This window comes from Hypanus sabinus, chromosome 5 (assembly GCF_030144855.1).
Source record: "Hypanus sabinus isolate sHypSab1 chromosome 5, sHypSab1.hap1, whole genome shotgun sequence".
Lineage (NCBI taxonomy): Eukaryota > Metazoa > Chordata > Chondrichthyes > Myliobatiformes > Dasyatidae > Hypanus > Hypanus sabinus.
Genome location: NC_082710.1, coordinates 69,593,451 through 69,620,619, shown reverse-complemented (window position 1 = coordinate 69,620,619; position 27,169 = coordinate 69,593,451). Strand labels below are relative to the sequence as shown.

The following is a 27,169-nucleotide window of genomic DNA, read 5'->3' as shown; positions in this document are numbered from 1 at the left end:
TTAATCACTTTCACACTTCCTCTGAGCAATATGGTCCTTTCTTGGTCCAACATGCTTTCCAACCGGAGGCACAGAGGCTGGTACTAACAACTATTTGCTCTCTATTGGGCAATGGTTCATGGTGTTTGGCATGGAGAAGTTGTCACCCCATCCAGTACTTTTCTTAATTCATTTTCAGTTGGTTTCATTATAGGGAATGCGGCATGTAATTGGTTTATGGATCTCCAATCAAGTTGTAGTTGTCTCAGCCAATCACTCCCCTACAATGCTGGTCCTTCTTTTTTATCTGATTCAAACTCAGTGTGGCGTGGTGGATGTTGTATTTCACTGGCAGGATTGTTACTCCCACAGGAGTTACCTTTTCTTTAGTATGTTGGATATCTGCAGGCTTCAGATTGGTATCTTTCAAATGCTGTTCAAGCTAATTTTGTGGAATGACTGGAACAGCTAAATCTGTATCTAATTCAGTTTTAATTAATTCACTGTTCTCTTCTGCTGTAAGCCATATCGCTTGTTATTGCTAATTTTCACACTGTAGATCTCAAGGCTACACAATACTGTGTCACTCATCATTATTAGATTTGTCATCAATACACTGATTAGTGCTCTTTTTGAAACTGTAACTTGACTTTTAGCATTTTCTCTTCCCTGTGTAGTCCATTTATTATTGTCTGCCCAACATGTTCTTTGTATGTGTCCTACTTTGTTGCATTTTCTGCAAGTTTTGCCTTTAAATCTGCATTTATTTGGTGTATGTGAGCCTCTGCCACAATCGTAACACAATTTGTTTGGCAGGGCTAGTTTATACTCACTTTCATTCCAGACTGCAACTCAATTGCTTCTCTATCTGCACTTTCCATTGAAACAGTGATTTCCACCTCTCTTGAAAATGTAAGTTGTGCTTCAGTTAGGAGCCATTTTTTAATGTTTTTGTGTAACATTCCACAAACTAAACAATCTCTCAGTGTATCATTAAGACCATTACTGAACTGACACTGCTCAGACAGTCTCTTCAATTTAACCATGTATGCTGAAATGGACTTCCCTTCTTTTCGCTTCTACTTATGGAACCTAAAGCATTCTGTAATCAACAATGGCTTTGGTTCTAAGTGTTCCTGTATTATTGTACAATAGCAGCAAAGCTAATTTCTAATGGTTTGGTTGGAGCAGTTAAACTTCAAAGCAAACTGTATACCTTTAAGCCAAATGAATTTAGAAAATTTGGTACTCACTTCTTGTTGGCTATTTCATTTGTTGCAACATACTGTTCCAATAGCTCAGTATACATGAGCCAATTACCCATTGTGTAATCAAACTCATCAACCTTGCCAAAGTAGCCAGGCATTACTAATTTTTTTATGAATCCTGAATTCTTCCGTTTTTCAGACTTTAAAAAGTTTGATTGCGTCTTTCCTTCTGAAGTCTGTCTCTCCACACGTTGGGCTGTGCCAGGCCAGTTTTGTTAGTTAGAATGTCTCGCTGTGTTCTAACGGTTTGTTTTAAAAATCCTGGCCTCATTGCCAATGTTATGTTCTGTAACTTCAAAACATTAAACTAATACAGGGAGTCTGAAAATGCGGGTCTGGTTTCATCTTCACTTTAAGCAATGCATACACTTATCACTTGGTAGTGTGATGACATAGGAAATTAATGTAATATCGCACTCAACCCAGAATTAATTATTTAAATGAACAAGAATGTTTAATCAACCAATATGTACAAGATCACTCAAATATTAAATACACAACACCACCTGTATTTGGAAATGCAAGGATTGACTGGCAAGTCAGCATGGCTTTGTGAGTCATAAATGGTGTCTCACAAATTTGAACAAGACTTTGAAGAGGTGACCAAAATGATCAAAATGGACAGGGTGGGAGACATCATCTATTTGGATTTCAGCAAGGCCTTTGAAAAGCTCCTGAACAAGTGGCTCATCAGGAAAGTTAGATCATCTGAGGTCCAAGGTGAGCAGGTCAATTGGATACAAGAAACGGAGGCTTGGTGGATGGAGGCAGAGTATTAGTAGAAGGTGGTTATTCAGATTGGAGGCCAGTGACCACTTGTGTGCTACAGGGACCAGTGCTGACTTCGCTGTTGTTTGTCATATGTATTAACTATTTGGATAATGGATTGGCATGGTTAATAAGTTTGCAGATGATATCAAAATTATAGTGACATAGGGGACAGTGAAAAGATTATCTAGTATGGCAAAGGGTCTAGAATCAACTGGGAAAATGGGACAAGGAGTAGCAGATGGAATTTAATATGGATAAGAGTAAGCCATTGCATTTTTGTCAGTTAAACCAGGGCATGAATAAGACAGTAAATAGCAGGACCCTGTGGAGTATTATAGAGCAGAGACACAGTCCTCTGAAAGTGGTGACACAGTTAGACGGGGGGGGGGGTGGGTGGGGGGGGGGTGTTGAAGGAAGTGGTTGGCATACTTTCCTTCATTGGCCAGGGATTGAGTTGCATTTGGAGTATTGCAGTCACTAATGCAGGAAGGATGTCAGTAAGCTGGAAAGGATGCAGTAAAGATTCACAAGGATGTTGCCCGCTAGAGGGCGTGAATACTAAGGCAAGACTGAATAGGCTGGGACTGCTTTCTCTGGCGCATTGGAGACTTAAGTGGGACATTGTAGAGTTTTATAATGTAACGATGGCATAGAGAAGTGGAATAGTCAGCCTTTTTACCCATGGTAGGGAGATCAAAAGCAGAGGGTGTGTAGAAGGGGAAAGTTTTAAGGGGAAGATGAAGGACAGTTATTTCACACAGAGTGATGGATATGTGGAATGAGCTACCAGAAGAATTGGTAGAGGTGGAAAAAATTGGAATGTTTATAAGACTTTCAGACAATTATATTGATAAGTAGGTAAAGTATGAAGGGATATGAGCCAAGCACAGGGAAATGAGACCAATTCTTAATTGGCATGGACCGTTGTGTCTGTTTTCATGTTGTATAGTTAAAATGTCTTGCTCTATCCACTCCTAATATGCCTTCCTAATTTTAAGCTCAACTGTGTAAATTTGATATCTAATTAAAATAGGCATTTCTTTGCTAGTTTTGATTATATTATAACAATCATATCCAGGAAATTTTTTAAACTTCACCAAACCTCTCATTTAACTTTAGCAGCGACATTTCAAAACCCGATGATATAAATTGTGAGGATTTAAGAGCTTCGTCAAGAATACTCCACCTTCCAAGCAAAATTTCAGATGGAATATTATATGTGGAAATAATGAATGGAAGCTTGTGTCTCCCAAGGTTAGAAGCAGAAATGTGCACAGAAGTGATTGGGAAGTGCTGGGGCTGTATATGACTCAAGTCTTAGAATCCGGATGGGTAAGATTCACTCAGCTGAAACATGGATTCTGCTTCACATTCCAGCATTCCCTTCCCTCCTGCATTGAATAGTTTTCTTCCCTTGGGTAATGGAAGGAAGTGTGACTTTAGAGATGTTGGTGTTTCTGCTGATTGCTGTGTACAATTACTAGGCAATGCCGCTGTCTTACCATTGATTTTAATTGGAAGATGCAGGTTCAGTGGTCACAGCTGCTGGACAATGAGCCTAGAAAGAGTTCCATCTGAGCTGGAACTACTACACCCCTTACACTATCTCGGTTTCCATTACTGATAACGTCACTTTTTATTCCAAGAGCGTTTTGGCCCAGGTTTGATTCTGCCACTGTCTGTAAAGAGTTTGTCCATTCTCTCCATGACTGTGTGGGTTTTCTCCAGCTTCCTTCTGTATTTCCAGACGTGGGTTAGGAGGTTAATGGTTACATGGGTGTAACCGGGTGTCATGGGCTCACTGGGCCGATAGGGCATGTCTCATTAAATCAAAAATGATGCTCATTGCATCTACCAAAATCTGCCTTCAGTTAAAAAAGGCTTGTCAGGTTCTTCCTCTGTCCTTGTGGAATCTGAGCTGTTCTGTAGATGGGAAGGGTGGTGAGGCATGAGGTGCACCCATACTCATATTGAGCAATTGACTCCACTTCTATTCTTCTGTATCCAGAGATTTGGGCCCCATTTTCAGCACCGTATCAAATACAGCTTAACGTATTCTTCTCACTTTGTTTAGAAGACTTACTCTGTAATCACCTCGATTGTCAATTTGCTTCCAGGAATTTGAAGATGCATTTGCACTAGTCCTCAGATGTTACTTCAGTCTCCAAAATAAGCAGTCCAGGCACTATTAATCTCCTGCGCACAAGCTCTAAAATGTAATCCAACTAGCTCAGGATACAAGCAAACAATTAATCATTCAAGCTTTTGTAAAACATGCCTTGTTTTTATCATATTGAGGATCTGGCATGTTTTTTTGACAATCCATTTTAAATATTTGCTTAGCCATCTGTGCTGATTCTAATGTATTCTTTAAAGACCTTCCAGTTCTTTGACCGTCTCATTTACTTGGCTGTTTAGGACAGGAAGGATGATAAGGGGTTAAGTCTTTCTGGGACAAACTATTGTTTATGCTTTCTTCCTTAATGGTGTATCTGCCATGCAGGATGAATTCAAACGCCAATCTTTGAATAGTCTATTTGAATAGTCAATCTTTGAATAGTTTTTATAGTCTCTATACTATCACCTTCTATAATGAATCAAGTGACAAAGGGGATAACAGGGCTTCACTTCCAGATTAGCTCAATGTTTCTATGTTCGCTTTGACCATCAAAATAGGGAGAAAACATCACAACTCCCATAGCACTCAATCATCCTGTGATTTCAATCTCTGAGGCTGATGTGCAAGCAGCGGTCAGGAGGGTGCACCCGACCCAGGTGGGGTACCTAGCCAAGTGCTAATCATCTGGCTGCACTGTTCACTCAGATTTTAATCTCTTGCTTCAGTGGTCTGAGGTACCCACCTACTTCAAACAGGCTTCAAGTATACTGGTACCCAAGAAGAATGTGGTGATCTGCCTCAATGACTACTGTCCAGTAGCACTTACATCCACAGTGATGAAGTGCTTTGAGAGGTTGGTGATGAAACATATCAACTCCTGCCTGAGAAGCAACTTAGATCTGCTCCAATTTGACTACTGGAGCAACAGGTCCATAGCAGATGCCATTTCATTGGCTCTTCTCTCAACCCTGAAACATCTGGTCAGTAAAAATGCATACATCAGGATGTTCTTTATTGACACAGCTCATCATTCAATATTATCATCTCCTCAAAGTTAACTAGTAAGCTTCATTACCTTGGTTGTTATAGTTTATCTTTTGCACACTGGAGGCACACCAAAGTTGGTGTGGTCTTACACTGATTCCGTTACGGTTATTATTCTCGCACAGATTTATCGAGTATGCCCACAAGAAAATGAATCTCAGGTCATATACGGTGACATATACAGTACTGTGCAAAAATCTTAGGCACATATCTAAATCTTGGATGCCCAAGGCTTTTGCATTGTATTTGTCTACATTGAGCAGAGAGTGAGTTTGTAAATCTGGTGGGAGCAAAGGATGTTGAGAATGGCAAGGGAGAAACACCATGGAGGGAGGGGGGGAGGGACTGTTAGCAGAGATGGAATGCCACGGGTGGGGGGGTTAGTGTGGGTACAGATACACCCAGCCCCAGGGGCAGGGGGTTAGCATGGGTGTTGATATGCCCAGCACCAAGACCGCAGGGGTTGGGGGGGATGTTGGCATGGGTGCAGATACGCCCAGTCCCGAGACAGCAGGGGGAATGGGATTGGCAAGGTTGTAGATACTTCCAGCATGAGACAGCAGGCAAGGTCATTTGATTCCATATAAATTGGTTTATTGATCATTACATTTCCTTCTGACATAGAATAAGCCATTCAGCCCACAAGTATATGCTTTCCCTCACAGGAGCAGAAATATAATGGACCACAGCTTCGGAGACCTAGGCGGGATACTTGGGTGCTGAATGTGTGAAGTTGTATGTTCCTCCAGTTACAGCTGGAGCTTCCCCCTCATGCGCCAGTTCCCTCCCACATGCCAAAGCTGTTTAACTGGTAGTTTCAAATTTAACTAGTGGTTTAAATGGTGGATGAGTGTCTGGATGATGAGTATGTGAGGGGTACTATGTGAGGAACATGATTCAAGATTCATGATTGAAGATTGTTTAATGTCATTTCCAGTACACTAGTGTAAAGAAGAACAAAATAATTGTTACTCTGGATCTGATGCAGCCCAGGAGAAAAAGCAATATGATATGGAACACAATAAATATAACTTACATGCAGATTGATAACGTGTCGCTAGGCATTGGAGTGTCTGTGCATTAGCTGACTGAGAGGTGGGTTAAAATCTATGAACAGGGTGGGTGGGATCCTTCAGGATGTTACTGGCCCTTATTCAACACCTTCAAAGTACCTAGGACATCTTCAAGAAGCAGTGTCTCAGAAAGGCGGCGTCCATTACTAATGACCTTACAAGAGGAATAGTGTATGAGTAAGGAGGTGTTGAGGCTCTATGGGGCACTGGTGAGACCTCATTTGGAATACTGTGTGTAGTTTTAGGCCCCCTATCTTAGAAAGGATGTGCTGATGTTGGAGAGACTTCAGAGAAGATTTATGAGGATGATTCCTGTAATGCAGGGGCTAACATATGAGGAGCGTTTGTCAGCTCTTGGACTGTATTCATTGGAGTATAGAAGAATGACGGGGGATCTCATAGAAACATTTCGAATGTTGAAAGGGTTGGACAGAGTAGATGTGGAAAGGCTGTTTCTGTTGGTGGGTGAGTCCAGGACAAGAGGACACGGTATTAGAATTAGAGGGTACCCATTTCAAACAGAGATAAGCAGGATGCTTTTTGCCAGAGGGTCATGGATTTGCACAATTTGTTGCCACATACAGCTGTGGAGGCCCAATCATTGAGGGTGTTTAAGGAGGAGGTATCTAATTAATCAGGGTATCAAGGGATATGGGGAAAAAGCCAGAAATTGGAATTAGATGGGAGAATAGTTTAGCTCATGGTGGAGTGGCGGAGCAGACTCGATGGGCCGAATGGCCTGCTTCTACTGCTTTGTCTCGTGATCTTGTGACCTACAGCACCCAGGACATGCCCTCTTCTCACAGTTACCATCAGGTAGGAGGTACAGAAGACTGAACGCACATACTCAGCGATTCAGGAACAGCTTCTTCCCCTCTGCCATCCGATTCCTAAATAGATATTGAAGCTTTTGGATACTACCTCACTTTTTTAATACATATTACTTCTTTTTTTGCATGATTTTTAATCTATCGAGTAAACATATACTGTAATTGATTTACTTATTTATTATATTTTGTTTTTTTCTAGATTATGTATTGCATTGAACTGCTGCTGCTAAGTTAACAAATTTCACAACACATGCCGGTGATAACAAACCCAATTCTGATTTTCTGTATACATGTCCTTGATGGCCTCTGGGCTGGTACAAGTGATGCAGTTGGCAGTTTTGATCACCTGTTATTGAGCCTTCCTGTCTGCCGCAGAACAGTTTCCAATGATACAGCTTGTTAGGGTGCTTTCTACTGTGCGTCTGTAGAATGATGCGAGTATGGATGTGCATAGTTCAGCTTCCTCAGAAAGCTTTGGTGAGCTTTCCTGACTGTGCAGAATAAGTTGTTGGACCATGAGAAGTTGCATGAAATGTTCACTCTCAGGAGTTTAAAACCATTTGCAGTTTCCATTGCTGTGGCTCCAATGCAACAAGGTGTGAATTTCCCTGCAGTCAATAAACATTTCCTTTGTCTTGTTGACATTGACGAAGAGGCTATATACCTGACAGCAGGCCTCGAGCTCTTTCTCTCGAGACCCGCTCATCATTGCTGAGTCCCACCACTGTGATATCATCAGTGCACTTGACAATGGGAATCTTGTGCTTGGCCGTACATTCACGTGTGAGCAGAGTGTACAGCATGATCCCAACACACAGCCCTGGGAGACAGCTGTGCTGAGGATGATGGAGAAGGGGAGCAGTTGTGCATTCTGACTATCTGAGGTCTGTTGGTTAGGAAGGCAAACATCCTGTTGTACAGTGGTGTACTTAGACTAAGGGATCTAAATTGATGGAATTAATCTGAAAGCTGGTGTAAACGATGGGCTGAATGGCTTTGTATGTTGCAAGTACATCTGAAAAAGATTAAACTCCTGCAACTTATTACATAAAGAGTAATACGTCCAACCACCAATGTACTAATCAGCACAGCTTTGGGTATTGGAGATAAATAGATGAATGGACAAACTCGGCACAGACAATATCAAATCAGGATTGAAGCTAGGATGTTGGTGCTGTGAAGATGCAGCATTACCTGCAACACCGCTGTATCACCCGATTTTTATTAATGAAAATCCTTCCGATTTACATCGTACTTTGCCCACACTGCTAGAACCATCTGCTTCTGGAACTTAGAGTTCTGTGCAAAGTTAAATGCTAATGGAGAAACAGATATCAAATATAGAAACACCTGAGCAGAGGGTGAACAATAAATGCGACAGATAGGGTGTGAGCCCCATTGCACTGTCTAGTATGTGTTCCAGTTAGTAGCATTTCGGAACTCTTGTGTTGGAGAGACCTGATTCACTGATCTATTGATTGATAAATTTGACCATCTGTTCTGAGTTATGTTTTGATTACCTAGGTTATGCTGCATCTTCACTTCTATTGAGAATCCTTGCTTCTTTAAAGTAATTTATGTTTTTTTTAATCAAATGGTTCCAAAATTATTTCCACTTGGACTTTTTCCATAGTCCCATCATAAAATACTGGCAGCAAAATAGTTTGGATTCATCTACAATTTGCATCTTTTCCTTCTTTTCTGTGCAATTCCCTACAGGCAGCGAGAATTGTGTTTTTAACTTATTCATTCTTTAAGAATGTGCACAAAAGTCACTGGGTTTGCAGTCTATAAATCACTTGCATTTCTGGTGTTAACTACCAATCCAAGCTTCTGCTCAAGTAGTTATTTCACTTACCATTTTCTTCAAAAAATCATCTACAAACAGAAACCTATAAATGCTGCAATTTGAAAGAAAATGCTAGAAGCAAAGTGAAAGTCAAAGTAAATCCATGATCTAGGTACAATTTGTATACATCGTCATATACTATCTTGAGATTCATTTTCTTGCATAAAGAATAAAGAAACTCGCAGAATTTACAGGAGAGTAAAGAAGCACTCAGCAGATCAGCATCTTCAGAGAGATAAAGTTAATGTTTCAGTTTGATAACCTTTCTTTGGAACTGAACCCTTCACAGATTTTGCCTGACCCTCCGAATATTGATGTCACTTACAGATCTTTTTGGTCAGTTTATCAGTTGAATAGTATTGGACAGGGTCTCAATGAGCTGCAGCCTTGGCTTTGAGTCTGGGCATTATGGATTTGAACACTATTCAAAAGACTTTGACTTAAAATCTAGATTAACACGTGAACGCCAGATGTCATCTTTCAGAGCTACATCCGCCCTCAAGTAAGAGTCTCGTGACACTGATTTGAAAATTATTCCTCAGCCAGTATCACCAGGACAGATTATTGGATGATATTTCTTCTGTAAAACTACAATGTCAACACTTCTAAAATACCTTAACAAACTTAAAGCAATTTAAGTCAACAAAAATCTTCACAATAATATAATATTGTTTTCTTTCTTTCTGCTCCCCAGCCACCAGTCACCCTCCTCCCTGGTGACTGGCTGAAGCTGTCACAATCTTGTTGCATTTATTCCTCCAATGACTATATCTGCTCAGTCACTAAACTTCTACTATCACTTCTATAAAGGCTATCCTGGTTCAGTTCATCTCTCCCATAATCCTTAATCCATAGTTCTGCATTTTCAGTGTTCTACTGGCTGATGTCCAGTTTTCCAATATCAGTGGCACGCAGAAGTTTGGGCACCCCTGGTCAAAATTTCTGTTACTGTAAATAGTAAGTGAGTAGAAGATGAATTGATCTCCAAAAGTCATAAAGCTAAAGATGAAGCATTCTTTTCAACAGTTTAAGCAAGATTAGTGTATTATTTTTGTTTTGTACAATTTTAGAGTGAAAAAAAGGAAAGGAACACCATGCAAAAGTTTAGGCACCCCAGGAGATTTGAGCTCTCAAATAAGTTTTACCAAGGTCTCAGACCTTAATAAGCTTGTTAAGGCTATGGCTTGTTGACAGTCATCATTAGGAAAGGCCAGGTGATGCAAATTTCAAGCTTTAAAAATACCCTGACTCCTCAAACCATGTCCCAACAATCAGCAGCCATGGGCTTCTCTAAGCAGCTGCCGAACACTCTGGAAATTAAAATAATTGATGCCCACAAAGCAGAAGGCTATAAGAAGATAGCAAAGCGTTTTCAGGCAGCCATTTCCTCAGTTCATAATGTAATTAAGAAATGGCAGTTAACAGGAATGGTGGAGGTCAAGTTGAGGTCTGGAAGACCAAGGAAACTTTCCAAGAGAATTGTTTGTAGGATTGCTAGAAAAGCAAATCAAAACCCCTGTTTGACTGCAAAAGACTTCAGGAATATTTAGTAGACTCTGGAGTGGTGGTGCACTGTTCTACTGTGCAGTGACACCTGCACAAATATGACTTTCATGGAACAGTCATCAGAAGAAAACCTCTCCTGCGTCCTCACTACAAAACTCAGTGTCAGAAGTTTGCAAAGGAACATCTAAACAAGCCTGATGCATTTTGGAAACAGGTCCTGTGGACTGATGAAATTAAAATAGAACTTCTTGGCTGCAATGAGCAAAGGTATGTTTGGAGAAGAAAGGGTGCAGAATTTCATGAAAAGAACACCTCTCCAACTGTTAAGCAAGATTGATCATGCTTTCAGCTTGTGTTACAGCCAGTGGCATGGGGAACATTTCACTGGTAGAGGGAAGAATGAATTCAATTAAATACCAGCAAATTCTGGAAGTAAACATCACACCATCTGTAAAAAAGCTGAAGATGAAAAGAGGATGGCTTCTACAACAGGACAATGATCCTAAACACACCTCAAAATCCACAATGGACTACCTCAAGAGGCACAAGCTGAAGGTTTTGCCAAGGCCCTCACAGTCCCCTGACCCAAACATCATCAAAAATCTGTGGATAGACCTCAAAAGAGCAGTGCATGCAAGATGAGCCAAGAATCTCACAGAACTAGAAGCCTTTTGCAAGGAAAAATGGGCAAAAATCCCTCAAACGAGAATTAAAAGACACTTAACTGGTTACAGAAAGTGTTTACAAGCTGTGATACTTGCCAAAGGGGGTGTAACTAAGAACTGACCATGCAGACTGCCCAAACTTTTGCTTCGGGTCCTTTTCCTTTTCTGTTATTTTGAAACAGTAAAAGATAGAAATAAAAAAAGTAATCTTGCTTAAAATATTAAAAAAATGTGTCATCTTTAACTTTATGCCTTTTGGAAATCAGGTGATCTTTTACTTGCTTAGCTATTCACAGTAACAGAAATTTTGACCAGGGGTGCCCAAACTTTTGCATGCCACTGTGCATGTATATAAATTGGAGCTAATCAGAAAGAGCTGCCTCCTGTTCATCCCAGTGCTTGTTGATTTACTTTTAGTCCTGATCCAGCACTACCGGAATTTTAACATGCTTAAAGTTGTTTTCACATTCATAATTTTAAAAGTTAGCTCAAACTCAAAGCTGTCTGCATTTCAGTTCTGACCACTTGAACACCCACAGTTTTGCTATACACAACAGTATGCTTTCAACAACTAACACCCTAAATTATGAAATTCCACCTTACTTACCATTCTTTCATTCTCAGAATCAGGTTTATTATCACCGACATGTGATGTGAAATTTGTTCACTTAACAGCAGCAGTTCAATGCAATACATAATATAGAAGAAAAAACAATCTATTATAATAAGAAATAAATAACAGTATAAGTTAATTGGATAGATTTTAAGCCATGCAAAAAAAGAACTGATACATATTTAAAAAGTGAGGTAGTGTCCAAGGGTTCAATGTCCATTTGGGAATCGGATGACAGAGGGGAAGAAGCTGTTCCTGAATCACTGATTGTGTGCCTTCAGGCTTCTGTACCTCCTACCTGATGGTAACAGTGAGAAAAGGGCATGCCCTGGATGCTGGAGGTCATAAATAATGTACACTGCCTTTCTGAGACACTGCTCCTTGAAGATGTCCTGGGTACTTTGGTAGGCCAGTACCCAAGATGGAGTCAACTAAATTCACGTTGTTTACATTGGCCCTTGAACTAACTTAGGCTACATCCACACTACGCCGGATAAATCTGTAACTGAAGCTTTTTCCCTTCGTTTTTACGAAAGTTCACACTAAAACGGCGTTTTCGCCCCCGAAACCGGAGCTTTTCAGAAACGCTTTCCAGGGTGGGTTATTTTTGAAAACACTGCTCGGGCAGATCAGTGTGGACGGGGTAACCGGAGACGTCTGAAAACGCTGTCAGACGGCAGCACGCCATTTCATTGTTTTCTTGAATGCAACCTAACAATTTCAGAACAGACGGCAACGAGACTGAAGCCAGAAGAGTTAGAAATGTACTCACCAAATACTTATGACCCATAACTTACTGAATAAATAAGTATACTCACTTTGCCCTGTTTTCTGTCCTTGCTCGTATGAAGGTGGTTTCCCTATTTATGCAAGTACTTCTCTGACAATAGATGTGTAACAGCCTAGTGTAACATTGTATGGAAATACAAGATAACACTGACGCAGACATGTTTTATACATTTAACAAAGTGCTTTATTAATGCAACAGAGTTAGTCAGTTTTTCAATGTTCGTCGTCAACCGGGTCATACTGTCCATGAACTCCCTGTCAGTTGCCTCCATACACTCCAGTATGTTTTTTTAGTTTTAAGTTCTCCTGCGCGAGAGCCAACAGCTGTCCATCTTTTTAAGTTTTTCTAGTCTGTAACTACACAAACACGCACTTTTACGATGAGATTCAACATCAAACGTGTCGCTTGTTTTTGGTAGATGTGTCCTGCGCATGCGCAGGAGGAGGAGATTTGCTGAAATCTCCGTTTTAGTGTGGATAGAGATATTTTCAAAAATGCATAGTGTGGACACCTATCGTTTTTACGCGAAACCGGCGTTTTCAAAATTATCTGGTCTAGTGTGCATGTAGCCTGAGACATGGTTTTTGATTACTTGCTCCAATAACTTAAACTCCATTCGTACACTGGCCATAACATCAGGACTTGTCCGCATTTCCCACCATGAGTTTGCATTACTGTCTTGCCTTTAGTTAATGTTGGCATTGCCTTCCCTTGCATTGCAGACAATGGACTCAGAATGCAGTGGAGCGGTTCAAACTTCTATTGACTTAAACAGCTTTTAGGCTAGAACCCTGTCTATTGAAATGATGAAAGATGCAGAAGATCATTAAAAATAATTGCAGACTTCAGCTGTTGGGAGTTTTCATTATGTTCTTACTTAGATTTAAAGTGTCTAATTAAACATGAAAACCGCATAAAAATAAAATGAGCCCTGAAGAAGGGTCTCAGCCTGATACATCAACTGTTAATGGATCGACTGGATATGGGCCGGGTGCAGGTCAGTGGGACTAGGCAGAAAAATGGTTCGGCACAGCCAAGAAGGGCCAGAAGGCCTGTTTCTGTGCTGTAATGGTCTATGGTTCTATGGTTTATCTTTTCCGTAGAAGCTCCATGACCTGCTGAGTTCCTCCAGCATTTTAAGTGTATTGCTTTGCATTTGCAGCATCTGAAGACTTTCTCATGTTTATAAAAATAAACTTATTAATCTTTCTTATTGCTAAGAGTTGTTGAATGTTTGCTTGACAAAGACATTAAAAAATGACCCTGTTGCTGACTTTTACAATCATTCTGTGGCTGCAGCCAGTCTGCATTCAGATATTCCCAAACATACAATCAGCCACACTGGGTTCTGGAAGTTTGTCCACTCTCACACTGGAACATTGAGAGGTGAGGGGCAAGCCTGCTCCGATATCTCCTCATGTGTAGCAGATTTTGTTTAGTAACGCTCCTATGAACCCCTTGGGATATTTTATTGTATTTTAAAAGAGCAAGAAAAAAATGAAATAAGGATAAGAAAGAGTGTGCAGGATTGTGCTATTGGAGCTGATTGGGGAACAAACCTTGAAACAGCTGTGATACTATTGCAATAGATGTCAAATATGTATTTTTCCAAAGTTCACAAGTGACCCAAAAGTCAATGAATAGAGCGATTTTATTGTTTTATAAAGAAATGTAATCTAGCATGATCAACACAATATATTAATGCAAAACATGGTAAACTGTGATGTAAATTGCAGCTCTCACTGACCTTCCTCTTTGTCCTCCATCTTTTTGAGTTAGTCGAGGTGTTAAGCCAAAACTGGTATGAAGGATAACTCTCTGCCTTTTTCCCCTTTGGGCAAAACACTTCAGTTCCCCTATTTCAAGGAGATTGCAGATGTTCACTGTCCATCATTATCGTTATTGAGTCAGCTCACAAGTGAACAAGTTCTTCTGGCCCTTCTCCTTGGGTAATATTATTGTAATCCTTCTTGTTTTTAACTTCAAAAGTGGGTTTGGTGTGTCCTGTTTGGACAACATGTTGCTCAGCTCACTCTGGCACCAACTTAACTGATTTGACTATCTTTTCGGTCTGAATGTTTTGACACCAAGGTCTTCCTTTCCCTTATTTACACTCCAAATTATTATACTTTTTCAGTGGAAATTTCACTATTGATTTTAGAGTTCTGCTTAAAAGAAATCCTTTGAAGATTTTAAGTTATTTAATACTGTCACAGTGTCCTTGCACACATCCTTGATCACAATATGTTAACAATTAATAATAAATTATATTGTTAATATGTCCATATGATTCATAACTCTTCCTTTATGACTAAAGCCCCATCAAAATATCTGTGATGCATAACATTAAATATTTAGTAATGATATTGGACCCAAACTTCTATTGAGATAAAAGGAAAAGTACAAAAGGTTTCAATAAAGATCATGGGATTTAGCAGAATTACAAACTAAACAATTTGATGAGAAATACTTCATAGCAGCTTCAGCAAATTAAAGGTTTTCTCTACCCTCAAGCTGGATACCTTGGCATATATATCAGGAGTGAAAGAGGGTAAGCTTTAAGACTACACAATGGAGATTTTTTTAAAAAGAGGTAGGAGAAGAATTTCATGATTATAATTGGCACTGTTAGAGAATTTTGTACCAATCAAACACAAAGTAGGCAAAGACCTCATAGCTAGTTACTGCCTTTTATTGTGAATTCACAGGCAGCCATTCCCCACAATGTCTTGGCCAAAATAAGAGTTACAATTTCAATTTATACAGTAAATCTAACCTCACTAGGTCAGCCAGTCTTCAGACACTGTTTCTGCAATTTACACATTAGCACCAATACAATCAGTTCCCAAACAATCCCTTAAGCACAGCTCCTCCATTTCATGTACGTCTGCTCTTACCCCGTCCTCCTACCACCCTACCAGAGATAGGGTTCCTCTTGTCCTCACCTACCACCCCACCAGCCTTCACGTCCAGCGCATAATTCTCTGAAACTTCCGCCATCTCCAACAGGATCCCACCACCAAGCACATCTTTCCCTCCCCCCCCCCCCCCAATGTTCTGATTTACGCAGGGATTGCTCCCTATGTCCCTCCCCACTGATCTCCCTCCTGGCACTTACCCTTGCAAGCAGTACCAGTGCTACATATTTTCAAGTTTGGTGCTCCCAGTGTGGCCTCCTGTATATTGATGAGACCCGACATACATTGGGAGATGCTTCACTGGGCATCTACGCTCCGACCACCAAAACAAATGGGATCTCTCAGTGGCCATCCATTTTAACTCCACTTCCTATTTCCATTCCAATATGTCCATCCATGGCCTCCTCCACTGTTGTGATGAGGCCACACTTAGGTTGGAGGAACACCACCTTATATTCCATTTGAGTAACCTCCAACCTGATGGCATGAACATTGATTTCTCTAACTTCCAATAATACCCCACCCTTCCCCCTTCACTATTTCCCAACCCCTTTTCCCTTCCTCACCTCATTTCCTTGTCTGCCCATCACCTCCCACTGGTGCTCCTCAAACCCCTTTTTCTTTCCTCCATGGACTTCAGTCTCTTTCACCAATCAACTTCCCAGCTCTTTACTTCATCCCTTCTCTTCCACATTTCACCTATTACCTGGTGTTTCTCTCTCCCCACCTTTTAAATCTACTCCTCAGCCTTTTTTCTCCAGTCCTGCTGAAGGGTTTTGGCCCAAGATGTCAACTGCACTTTTCTTCGTGCCCCCCCCCCCAAAATCATTGCTGCCTGATCAACTGAGTTCCTCCAGCATTTTGTGCGTGTTGCTTAAATCCATTAGTCACATTGTCTCTCAGATTATTAGCAACTATACAATCGGTTCCTCATCAATAACATGATCTATTGTTAGTACAAGGAAGATAGACCTATTCTTTTTTATTATATTCTCCCCACGATTCTGCCAACACCCAGTCCTCAAGCTTAATTTTTCCTCCAGAGTCCCCTCCTTTTTGATCACTAGATCAACCTCACACCTCCTCATTGCCCAGATATGGCGCTTCATAAACTGAGGGCAGAGGCCACATGTTTAAGCAAGTATCTCCATCATTCTCAGGATCAAATTATTCAGGGCTGGGTTGAGACCAAAATATCAGGCACAGTACATCGGATTACCAGTAGCACTATTACAATTAACACCAGAATCAGCCCATAATGTATGAATGATCCCCACCATCCTCGTAGAATATTCCCCAGTGACCACAAAGTCTTTGGGGAATTATCTTTTCCACTTTCTCCTTAATGTGTCCTGATAGATTAGTTATATTCTCAGACTTGTCAGGAATATAAGTACAACATTCCTGTTCTTTGATGGTACAAGTGCCTCCTTTCTCAGCTAACACAACATCTAGGGCCATAGGATTCTGTAAAGCCACAGTTCTGGTCGGTAGTATTTCAGTGGTTAATTCTCTTTCTGCAATTGCGTACCCACCAGAGCTAAGGCAGTGTTATTAGCCACCTTCAAGGGCTGAAGCCAGCCGTGTCAACTTTTAAGCTGCTTTGCTTGCCTCATACACAGGAAACATAATTACACAGAACATCTCTGAATCCATATTGCCCGATGGGTAAGGGGGTATGACTTATGAGCGTGACGTACCGCCGGTATGACAAATCCAGGGCATTCCTTCCAGTTAAGAGGTAATCAGGGGCAAGCGTGATTCCCACATATCCAGTATGTGTCATTTAATAATTGCAGGGACCTCTCAGAGGTGCAGTGAATACCCTGTCATAAATCAGACTTTTCTTTGCACCTACTCCTTCCCATTAACTAACCCGTCTTGTTTTCCCAGCATGAGTAGTTTTCAGCTGTTTGAGTAGCTACTTGCAATCTAGGCACATTATGATTTGTTAAATTACAGTATAATTATATCCCTCAAAGCAATTTCCCATAAAGGATACCGATACGATAGACATCCATGTGGCCTTGTTCTTCTGTTGATTATCCATTCCCTCCTGCATCCATTCCTTCCCTTTGGTCAGTAATAGCTTTTAAAACTGCTACTTACTTTAACAAAGCATTCTCGCTTCTTCTCATTAAGGGAATTGACCATAAGGGTACAACCTCCTGCTCTATGCATAGGAATGCCCAAACACACCCAACAACATTAGTCCATGCGGCATATTCCTAAACTAGGCCCAAGTAAGTACTTTAGGCTCTACTCAGCATATTAAAGCCCAATTGTCCACACAACATAAGTAATTTCTTCATTATTCAGTCTTCCATCTTCCCTTCTTCAAGAGAAGATAACTTGCACATGGTTCCGTGTATCCAATCCAGCTTCCCCTGGACATTCCTCATCACCAGGATCACCTGACAGGCCCTTCCCACCCAGGAGAAAGAGAATCTTTCTTAAGCTTCTTTACATAAACACAGTCTCCAGGTTTAAAGGGAAGCGTGTTTTCTTCCCCGGCTGACATACTCATCCTTGGTATGCTCTTATTGCTTCACCTCGGGCTTTAACAATATCTATGGTTTTCTCACCAGTCCAGACCAAGGATGTTTGTGTACTAGTCAAAGGGGGCCGAGACCCCACTGGCATCGGCCTTCCCATTAAAACCTCAAAGGGAGTCAATTTACTTGTCCAGCTCACCTGATTTCTTAGAGTGTACAATGTTATGGGAAGAACTTCTGGCCATTTCAATCTAGTTTCCTGACCTACCTTACCAATGTATCTTTTAATACTCCATTCATTCTTCCTGCTGGTCCTGAGGGCTGGGGCTGATACAGAAAGTGATATTCCCAGGGAAATCCTAATGTCTAGCCCAATTCCTTAATTAATTTACATGTAAAATATGTCCCTCTGTTACTGTTAAATGTGTATGGAACCCCAAATCTGGGAATAATTTCATGAATGTCTTATCTGAGCATCATCTTTTCTAATGGAAAACGCCTCCACCCATTTGAAGAACATGTCCATTATTACTAATCGGTATTTATAACCCCACTGACAGGCATGTGCACAGAGTCTATCTGTAATTTGGCAAATGGTGCCTCCATGGGTGGCAAATGGTCAAATTTAGCAGATGGCTTACTCCTATTGTTGCTCTGGCAAATCACACAGCTTCGCACAACCTGTCCCGCAACTGTAAACCCTGGTGCAAACCGTTGTTGTTATGTTTGATGTGTAGTACCCCCCCCCCCCCCTTCCTACATGTCCTTTCCCAGGTACTAGTCGAACAAGTCCTGTAGGAGATTCCTGGGACACACAGTGCGATTATCCGGATGCCTCCACCCCTTCCCCACCCCACCCCAGATACAGTACCTAAAACACTAATTTTCCTTCCACTCTCCCTTCTCCTTTTCCGGTGTCCCCTCATGGGTGGAAATTAAACCTTGCAGGTTTGGGGTAGGGGTCACGTACCAGCATAGCTTTCCCCATACCAGCGGCTTTTCCAGCAGCTGCATTAGCAGCAGCATCTCCTTTAGTTATGGGGTCTGAACGTCGCACAATTTGTTCGAGCAGCTGCACGGCTGGTAGCAGATTTTTAATCAGTTACGCATGCTCGATGCATCACACTGATGCAATGAGTTGAGGAGCAGCATTACAACATGAGGTATCTGACGGTACACGCATGGTCTGATATTAGCGGTGCGGCCTCCTCGACCATTACCGATGTCGCTGCCACCGCCCTTAAACATTTCCTGCCGTTCCTCTAACCACTAGAGGCAATAAGGTGGAATAATGTCCCACTGGTTTTCGGAAGCCACCATGTTCTTGGGTTAATACTACACTTTGAAACTCTCCTTTTCATTCACATACAGCTGGAACAGCTTGTTGTAACCGGGCGGGGTACTCGGGCACCTGTTAGTGCCTCGTAAGGTATCAGGTCCAGTCTGGGTTACTGTGACTCGGAGCGCAGAGTCATAGATTCGGTGTTGAGTTCCCAATCTCGGCAGTAATCCATCATTCCCAGGAAAGCTGTTTTTGGTTAGCAGGTCTGGGAGCCTGCACAATGGCAGTCACACGCTGGGGCACATATCGGCGGGTTCCCTTGTGCAGTACATACCCCAGATATGTTACTGTCGGCTGGCAGAGTTGTAATTTTGACAGGGAGTCTCTATTTCCTCCAGCGGCCAAATGATTCAACGACGTCACAGCCTTTCCTGCAATCAGTCAGTGTCTTACAGTAACTCGTCTGCATGTTGTAAAATCATGCTGCCTCCGAGCGGTAGTAAACATGCGAGAACATCCCGGACAGCGGCTGCGTAGACAGTCGGGCTTTCTGTATAACCCTGCGGTAATCTTGTCCACGTGTATTGCTGTCCATTATATGTAAAAACAAACTGATACTGCCCTCATGCAGTGGTATAGAGAAAAAGGCGGAGCACAAATTATTCACCGTATACCAACAGGAATCCGAAGGGACAGAGGCCAGTATCACATTCGTGTCCGGAATCAGCGGTGATCTGATTTACGGCCCGCAATCCTTGAGCAAGCCGCCACTCACCCGGTCTCCCCGGCTTGGGGATGGGTAATATCGGGGTATTGCAAGGTCTCTGAGTTCGCCGCGGAACCCCTTGTTGCAAGAGTGTCTCTGACGGGATCAATGCCCCTGACGGTCCCTGGAGATAGGCGACATTGTGTGATGGAGAGTAGTCAGATGTTTCAGGAGACACCTGATGGGGAGCTACGGACTCCACTAATCCTACATGATTATTATGCTGTGGGTCACAATACGGGATCCACACCGCGGATATCTTGCAGATTGCTCAATTATTGTACCGGATTCTATCCAGCTCACCTGATTTCTTAGAGTGTACAATGTTATGTCTATGGAATTCACAGTCGGCAAGTAATGCAGTTACTGTGATTACCCATGTATCTGGTCCATAATCAGTCACCCCTTTTTGGTTAGGTGACATCCTCTCTTCCAGCACCTGTCTCACCATAGTTCCCAAGTCTTTAGGCTTAAAAGGGGGTTTAATTGCCAGTGAGACATGGAACAGTGAATGTGAGCCCTCAAGGAAGAGCTCCTCCTGTTTTCTGCCGAGCCGAACGTCAGCTGCTATTCCCTCAAAGCCAAAAATTACCCTACCAGATAAGGGTATTAGCCCTCTCTTGCCTTCATCTTGATTTGTTTGGTTTCTATAATCTTGCTTAGGATCTCGATCCCGGAAGGCCGCAGTACAATGTAGTGCAGTTACTAGTTTATAAATTCCAATTAAATTGTCCAGAAATTCCCTTTTGTAGCATCATAGCGTGGAGCTCAGGCAATCTGTTTTCGGGGATTTCAAGATACAGTACAATCCTTCGGAGGTACAATGAATAACGACATTTAGTTCAGAGAGTGTTTGGTGTCCAAGCAAATTAACAGGTGAGTTCTCAGCTGTAACAAAATTTTCATGAATCTTTCCTTCAACTGGCTGGGACAGGGGTTCTATCATAGGTTTATGCTTATCATCCCTGTGCTTTGACCCTTCTCTCCAATCACAATCTCTTGTTGCACACACGGTCCCTTTTCTCTCTGATTTGCAAGTAATCTATTCCTACCCATATTACTGAGGAATGTTCTGACATTCTCCCATTTTTTGTTTTGCCATTCCAGAGTGGTCAACTTAAAAGAATGTGCTGCATCTGCTTGGAAACAGTTTATAAGTGTTTGCATATCATTGGGTCGTTTCCTGCCATGGGCGTGTAGGCCTCTGTTAGTCTCGGTAGAGCACGGATTTGCTCCTTGGAAAGTTTCCAGGGCACAAGCCTGGGCAAGGTTTTTTTTAATGGAAGACCGGCAGTTGCCCAAGCTGCAAGTCTCCCCTCTCCACGCCACTGACGTTGTCCAAGGGTAAGAGCCATTGGTATCCCTGCGCTAGATACCCAAGTATCTTTAAACTGGGCAATAAAATCAGTAATAGCATCCCCCTTCTCTTGCTGACATCTAGTTACCTCTCCAAAGTCACTGTGATACCTGGCTCCTGCGAGAATACTGTAGCATTTTTTGCTCGGTTCAGCCATTCATTCATTCCACCAGCGGGACGCCCATCACAATTCCCCTCGTTCCTCGGTGGAGGGGCCCAGTACCCTTGTGTCCTTGGGAAATCTGTTCTAACTCCTGGCCATGAAGTTCCATAGGCTACCTTAGGCAATGCCTGGACATCGCCAGATGATAAGCGAAACATTTGGCAAGTCTAGAGGCTACTGGTTTGGGTCTGCGGGCCTCCCTAATCACGTTGGGGCCCTCCCCCGGGGTGCAGCGTTTAACTCTCGGGAAGTTCCCTCCCCGATATACGCGGAGTCTGGAAGAGAGGGTGTCCGAGCTATTTGCCGCCACCCTGCCCCACTGTCAGTTTAACCCTCCACGTACTAGTGATCTTGTCACAGCTCCTTCTCTTGACACGGTTTGTGATGCTTCTATCGCAGCAATCCCCGCTCACTTCTCCTCCCCTCCCGGGAACCGGCGGTTCCTCGGTTGTTGCTGTTGTTGCCGCTGCTTTTGGCGGTCACGATGCCGGGGCATCGCAATAGCCATTTCCAATATTTCCATTTCATCCGGAGGTTCCAGATAACGGGGAGGGGTGCTATTCGAGGTTATAGTCCGGAGCCGGGGCCATGATGGAGGTCCCTCGGTATTTTGCGTAATTTGTTCTCTTTTTTAGGTTTAACCTTTGGAGGCTGGTATGTTTAGCCACCTCTTCCCATTTGTTAAAACACCACATCATATACTCTAAATCCCAATTAGGATTTCCGCCCCCAGTGTTTGTTTCGTTTCGCCAATAGTGATCTTTTTTATAGACCGATGGATCTGCTGTCAAGCCAATCCCTTCAACTCCACCCACAGAGATCGCAGAACTGTTTCCAACCAAGCCAACGCGTCCCCTAGGACTATTCCGTCTTCCTGTGTTTTTCGATCTTCTTTTGGATGTTCGGTTCATGGGTGCTGCCGTTCGAGTCCTGGCGTGAATTGCTTTTCCGATTCCCTCTCTGGGGTTTACTGTTCCTGTTACCCATTTTAATCACCTGTTAATTGTTCTCAAAGGACATAAACACTTAAGACATACTAGATAATACTCTATATAATCCTTTTCCATTGGCAAGTGGCGCAGGTTAATCTGGAGATCTTAATTGCCTTCGTTTTAATACCGTCTGTTAATCAGAACTCCCAAACCCCGCCTTATTCTGAGTTTGAACTCCGGGGTGGTCACAGACCGGAATGGGGCAGCTCCGCTCCCTACCCCGCTCTTGCCTTCTATCTTTCAAGCAAGTATCACGGGTTGGTACCCTGGTCCGATTTTGACGATAAGTAAATTCGCTGAGATTCTTTCTTGTCGCCAGATTCTATTAGAGAATTTTGTACCGATCAAACACAAAGTAGGCAAAGACCTCGAGGCTAGTTACCGCCTATATTTCGTTAATTCACAGGGAGCCGTTCCGCACGTCTCCACTAACGCAAGGTTACAATTCTAGTTTATACTGTAAATCCAATCACACTACATCAGCCGGTCTCCAGACACTTTTCCCGCAGTTTACACAACAATCGGTTCCTCATTGCTCTGAGTACCAAACAAGCCGTTAATCACGTTGTCTCGCAGACGATTAGCCCTGTACAACAGTCGGTTCCCCATTGTTGACATTTTCTATTGTTTGTTAGACCCATTCTGTTTTTATAATCTTGTTCTCTCCACGATTTTTCCAACCCCCCACTGTCCTCAAGCTTAATAAATTTAGTATTCCCTCCTCAACTACGATGGCGGGACTAAAACTTACTCTCGTTTTCAGTGGTACGTGCACCAACAGTGCTTTGGTAAAGTTTCCCTGTAATTTCTATCCTATATCTATCATGTATTGCCAAAGCTAAGTCGATGCTGTCTGGCGCAGTGAGTTCTATAAAGCTAACTTATCATTGCAAAATGTGAGGGTTCGCTATAAAAGTGACCAGTTTATTTTGCCCGTTTTAAAGTTCAGAAGAAAGTTTTTCGCGATTTCTTCTAACGGTACTTTGGCAACTAAAAGAGTACATGTCTCTGTTGATTGATGGCAGTTCGGCTGTGAGACAACACCACCGTGAAGGAGAAATCTAGGTTCTAATTCTCGAGCTCATATTGAATCCATGTGTTACCAACATCATAATAGGAAGTTGTCGAAGGAAAACTCTTCAAGATGTCATTACTTCGGCAATCAGCATTTAAACATTTATGTAACTGCACATGAACAGCTAAATTGAGCACTCTTTTCCAATCACAAACAAGAAAATCTGCAGATGCTGGAAATCCGAGCAACACACACACAATGCTGCTTCATTTGTTTTAACTCTGGCCTGAAGGTCTACTGTTATGACCACTCTGACTTTATAGGAAGTTGAACTGAGATAATGACCTTGATTTGGTGTACAACACTTAACGGGAAAGTGTGAAATGCATCTCATGAGCACGGTTGAACGGTTTGTAAGTGAATTTGTGGATAGAAATTGGTAATGACTTTTGCTGCAAATGTTAAGCATATTCTGTTTTTTATGTAAATACAAGTCATCTCCTAGCATAATGCTGAAAAAGTCTAGCAATATTTATCCAGTAACTAACAACAAAGAAATTTAGTACTTATAGGATATTTCATGGGACCTTGCACTATGAAAATTGGTTTCCGTTTTTTTGCATGAAGAAAAGTGAGTACATTTCAAAGTTACTTTTAGTAGTTGTATTGCTCTTTTGGCTGAAGTCACCAAATATGGTTTAGAAATGTAAATATCTCCTGCACAAATTTGGAATACATTTTGAGATTATTAATGAACTGATCAACATGAAATTTCTTGTATCATACATATAACAGTAAATAGTTATTAACATTAATTCAAATTTTGCTGTAATTAAATCCTTTTGAAGGCTAATTAAATCTGACTTCTCTGCTGTGTTTGCAGGGAATCGTACAATAGCTGAAAAGTAAAATGGGAACAAAATTTTTCCTGAGGATATCTGCAATTGAGGGGACGGGGAGGGGGGGGGGGGGGTTGTGGAAGGTGACTGCCTGTACCCAAAGTGACATGAGACAGGAGATGTAGCAATGTTTTCCTGATGCCATTTCAGTGAGGTTACTCAGCAACTGCAGCATTTGGGTCTTTTTACTTTCAACAGTGATTATGTGTTCCTGCACTTCTAAGCAATTCTCTAAGCACTTGCTTTTTCTCAGTGCCGAAGGTCTTCCTGGATTAAAATTCTGATTCAGACTGAACCAACATTAAAACAGTGAAAAGTGTTTAAACAGAATTCACATGACTTGAAGCAGGAGAAAATAAGCCCCACAGAATTTCAAAATAAAACACAGAATACTGCACTTGCTCAGTACTTCAGATAGCGTCCGTGGGAAAAGCTTCCAGTTGACTCGTTTTTCATCTCAGTTTGGCAATATCAGAGAGAAGTTTTAAGAAGCAACAGGAAGAAAAAGAAGACAGAGAAAAGGGAAGATCAGTGACATGGTGGAACAGGAGAGGTTACACAAAAGAAGGTGTGAGAGTAATTGCATAGAGAATTATGGTAATGGGACATAGAGTCACACAGTATGAAACTGTTTCATCAACACACCCTTTATCAAAAACCCCATTTGTTTTCTATGTTCAAATGAGTTACCTCCTGATTCGAACACTCAAGTATGCATTTGAAGTATTTTACAGCGGGGCTTCCACGTAAGCATGTCAAGTGAACTCTGTCTTTGACATGTAAAGGAAACTGGAAGGCCATGCAATCTCCACACAGGCAAGTAAGATCAATATGATCACGGACTAGGGCCGAGATGGCCTGTTTCTGTGCTGTAATAGTTATAGGGTTATATGAGGGAGATAGAGAAAAGGGAACTACATACCAGTCAGGGAAATTCTAGGATTATTAACAAGTGATAATGGGATGGGGCAGAGTTGAGGTGGATTCATGAGAGGGGACTCATGGAAGAGGAATTTAAAACGTTTGAGTTTTTAATTGGAAGAAAAGTTATGGGTGAACTATTGTGGTGTGTTTGCATTTTCAGGTAAAGTGGCACATGAAATTATAAAACAAAATTATTTAGGGGGTAATGTAGTTGTGTGGTTGAGGACTGATTAGCAGACAACAGAGTAGAAATATCAACAGTATTATAGGATTTATTTCACTCCAGATTATTGTTACCCTAAAGCACTGAGAATTTCAGTTACTGATATAACCAAAATGACTAGATATTAAGTGAATCAAGGAATATGGGGTAGAGACTGTGATTTTTCGGCACACGGGAATTAGTCACATGGATTTGAAGGGTTTCTGATTATTAAGTTCTCAGAAGCAGGATTATTTGAAATTGCTGAAGGAAAATTCTGTGCTCAATTATATGAACAAAGATCAGGAAATGCTGATTATCCCCATGGAATAGTTGCTCAAAGGAAAATTTAAATGGCATACTAAAAATACTGCAGAGAATGGAATAAATATAAACTCTGTAATATGGAAAATTGTGCTAAAAGGTTGTAACAGAATGGTTATATTTTTGCTTCTTAGGTACATGGCCATTATACATCCTCTACAACCAAGAATGTCAGCAACAGTAACGAAAGTCATCATTGCAAGCATCTGGAGCTTGGCCACCATTCTTGCATTCCCTCTGTGCTATTACTCCAAAATCAAGCAGCATCCAGGACGTGTTCTTTGTCAACTGAGTTGGCCAGGGGATTTCATGTAAGCGTGAGCCAGATTTATTGCAGGGGTTCCCATAAGAACAACATTGAATTAGCTGTTGCTTTACAACATACAAGCAATAATCAAAGAGAAAATAATGTGCACATTTAGGATTGAGTCAGTGAGTGAGTGGCATTAATCTCTGCACTAGTATAGAATGCCAGACCAGAAGTTCTATGCCTGCTGGAATTTAATTTTAGTATCATCATTAAAAACGTGTTGAGGAATAGAACATACTCTCATTTCAACTAGCTAGGTTCAACATTGGTATATTACCATAAAAATTCTATCCTGTCTCATTGATGGATCAGGCCAATGGGCACTCTATTTATTTAAAGATACTGTGTGCACCAGGCCCTCTGGCCCAATGAGCAGCGATGCCCAACAACCTACCTACATAACACTAGCCTAATCACAGGACAATTTACAATGACCAATTAATTTACCAACCACTGGGAGGAAACTGGAGCACCCGGAGAAAACCCATACACTCATACTCCTTATGCAAACTCCTTAAAGATGGTCCTGGAATTGAAATCCAAACTCTCTAATGCCCCAAGTTATGATGGCATTGTGCTAACTGCTACACTACTATGATGCCCTATGTAGTGTGGACACATTTAGTCATTCTTCCACTTCTGCAGGGTGAACATCATGGAAGACCCTTCCCAGCGGCTTTGTGGTAGCACTTCCACATGGATTGCCATGCTTCAAGATTTCTCTCAGGACAGCTAAGCCTGACCAATAAGTTGGTCTTGACTATAATACCCATATCAACCACATTTTTTCTAAAGCTTTTAGAAACATAGAAAAATAGAAAACCTACAGCACAATACAGGCTTTTCGTCCCACAAAGCTGTGCCAAACATGTCCATACCTTAGAAAGGACCTAGGATTACACAGAGCCCTCTATTTTTCTAAGCTCCATGTACATGTCCAGGAGTCTCTTAAAAGACCCTATCATTTCTGCATCCACAACCATCACCGGCTGCCCATTCCATCCACTCACCACTC

The 27,169-nt window shown here is 41.7% G+C and overlaps 1 protein-coding gene and 1 long non-coding RNA gene across 2 annotated transcripts in view; one reads left to right on the top strand and one right to left on the bottom strand.

Moving 5' to 3' along the window:
- The window catches only part of LOC132394233 (uncharacterized), a 112,697-nt gene that overhangs the window by 24,569 nt on the left and 60,959 nt on the right, over window positions 1-27,169 (bottom strand). The window lies entirely within an intron of this gene.
- Window positions 1-27,169, top strand: part of LOC132394232 (neuromedin-K receptor-like) — a 67,995-nt gene that overhangs the window by 15,473 nt on the left and 25,353 nt on the right. Inside the window, exon 2 of the mRNA XM_059970112.1 lies at window positions 25,979-26,155. Within this exon, the coding sequence (XP_059826095.1) occupies window positions 25,979-26,155 (177 nt within the window). The remainder of the gene's footprint in view (window positions 1-25,978; window positions 26,156-27,169) is intronic.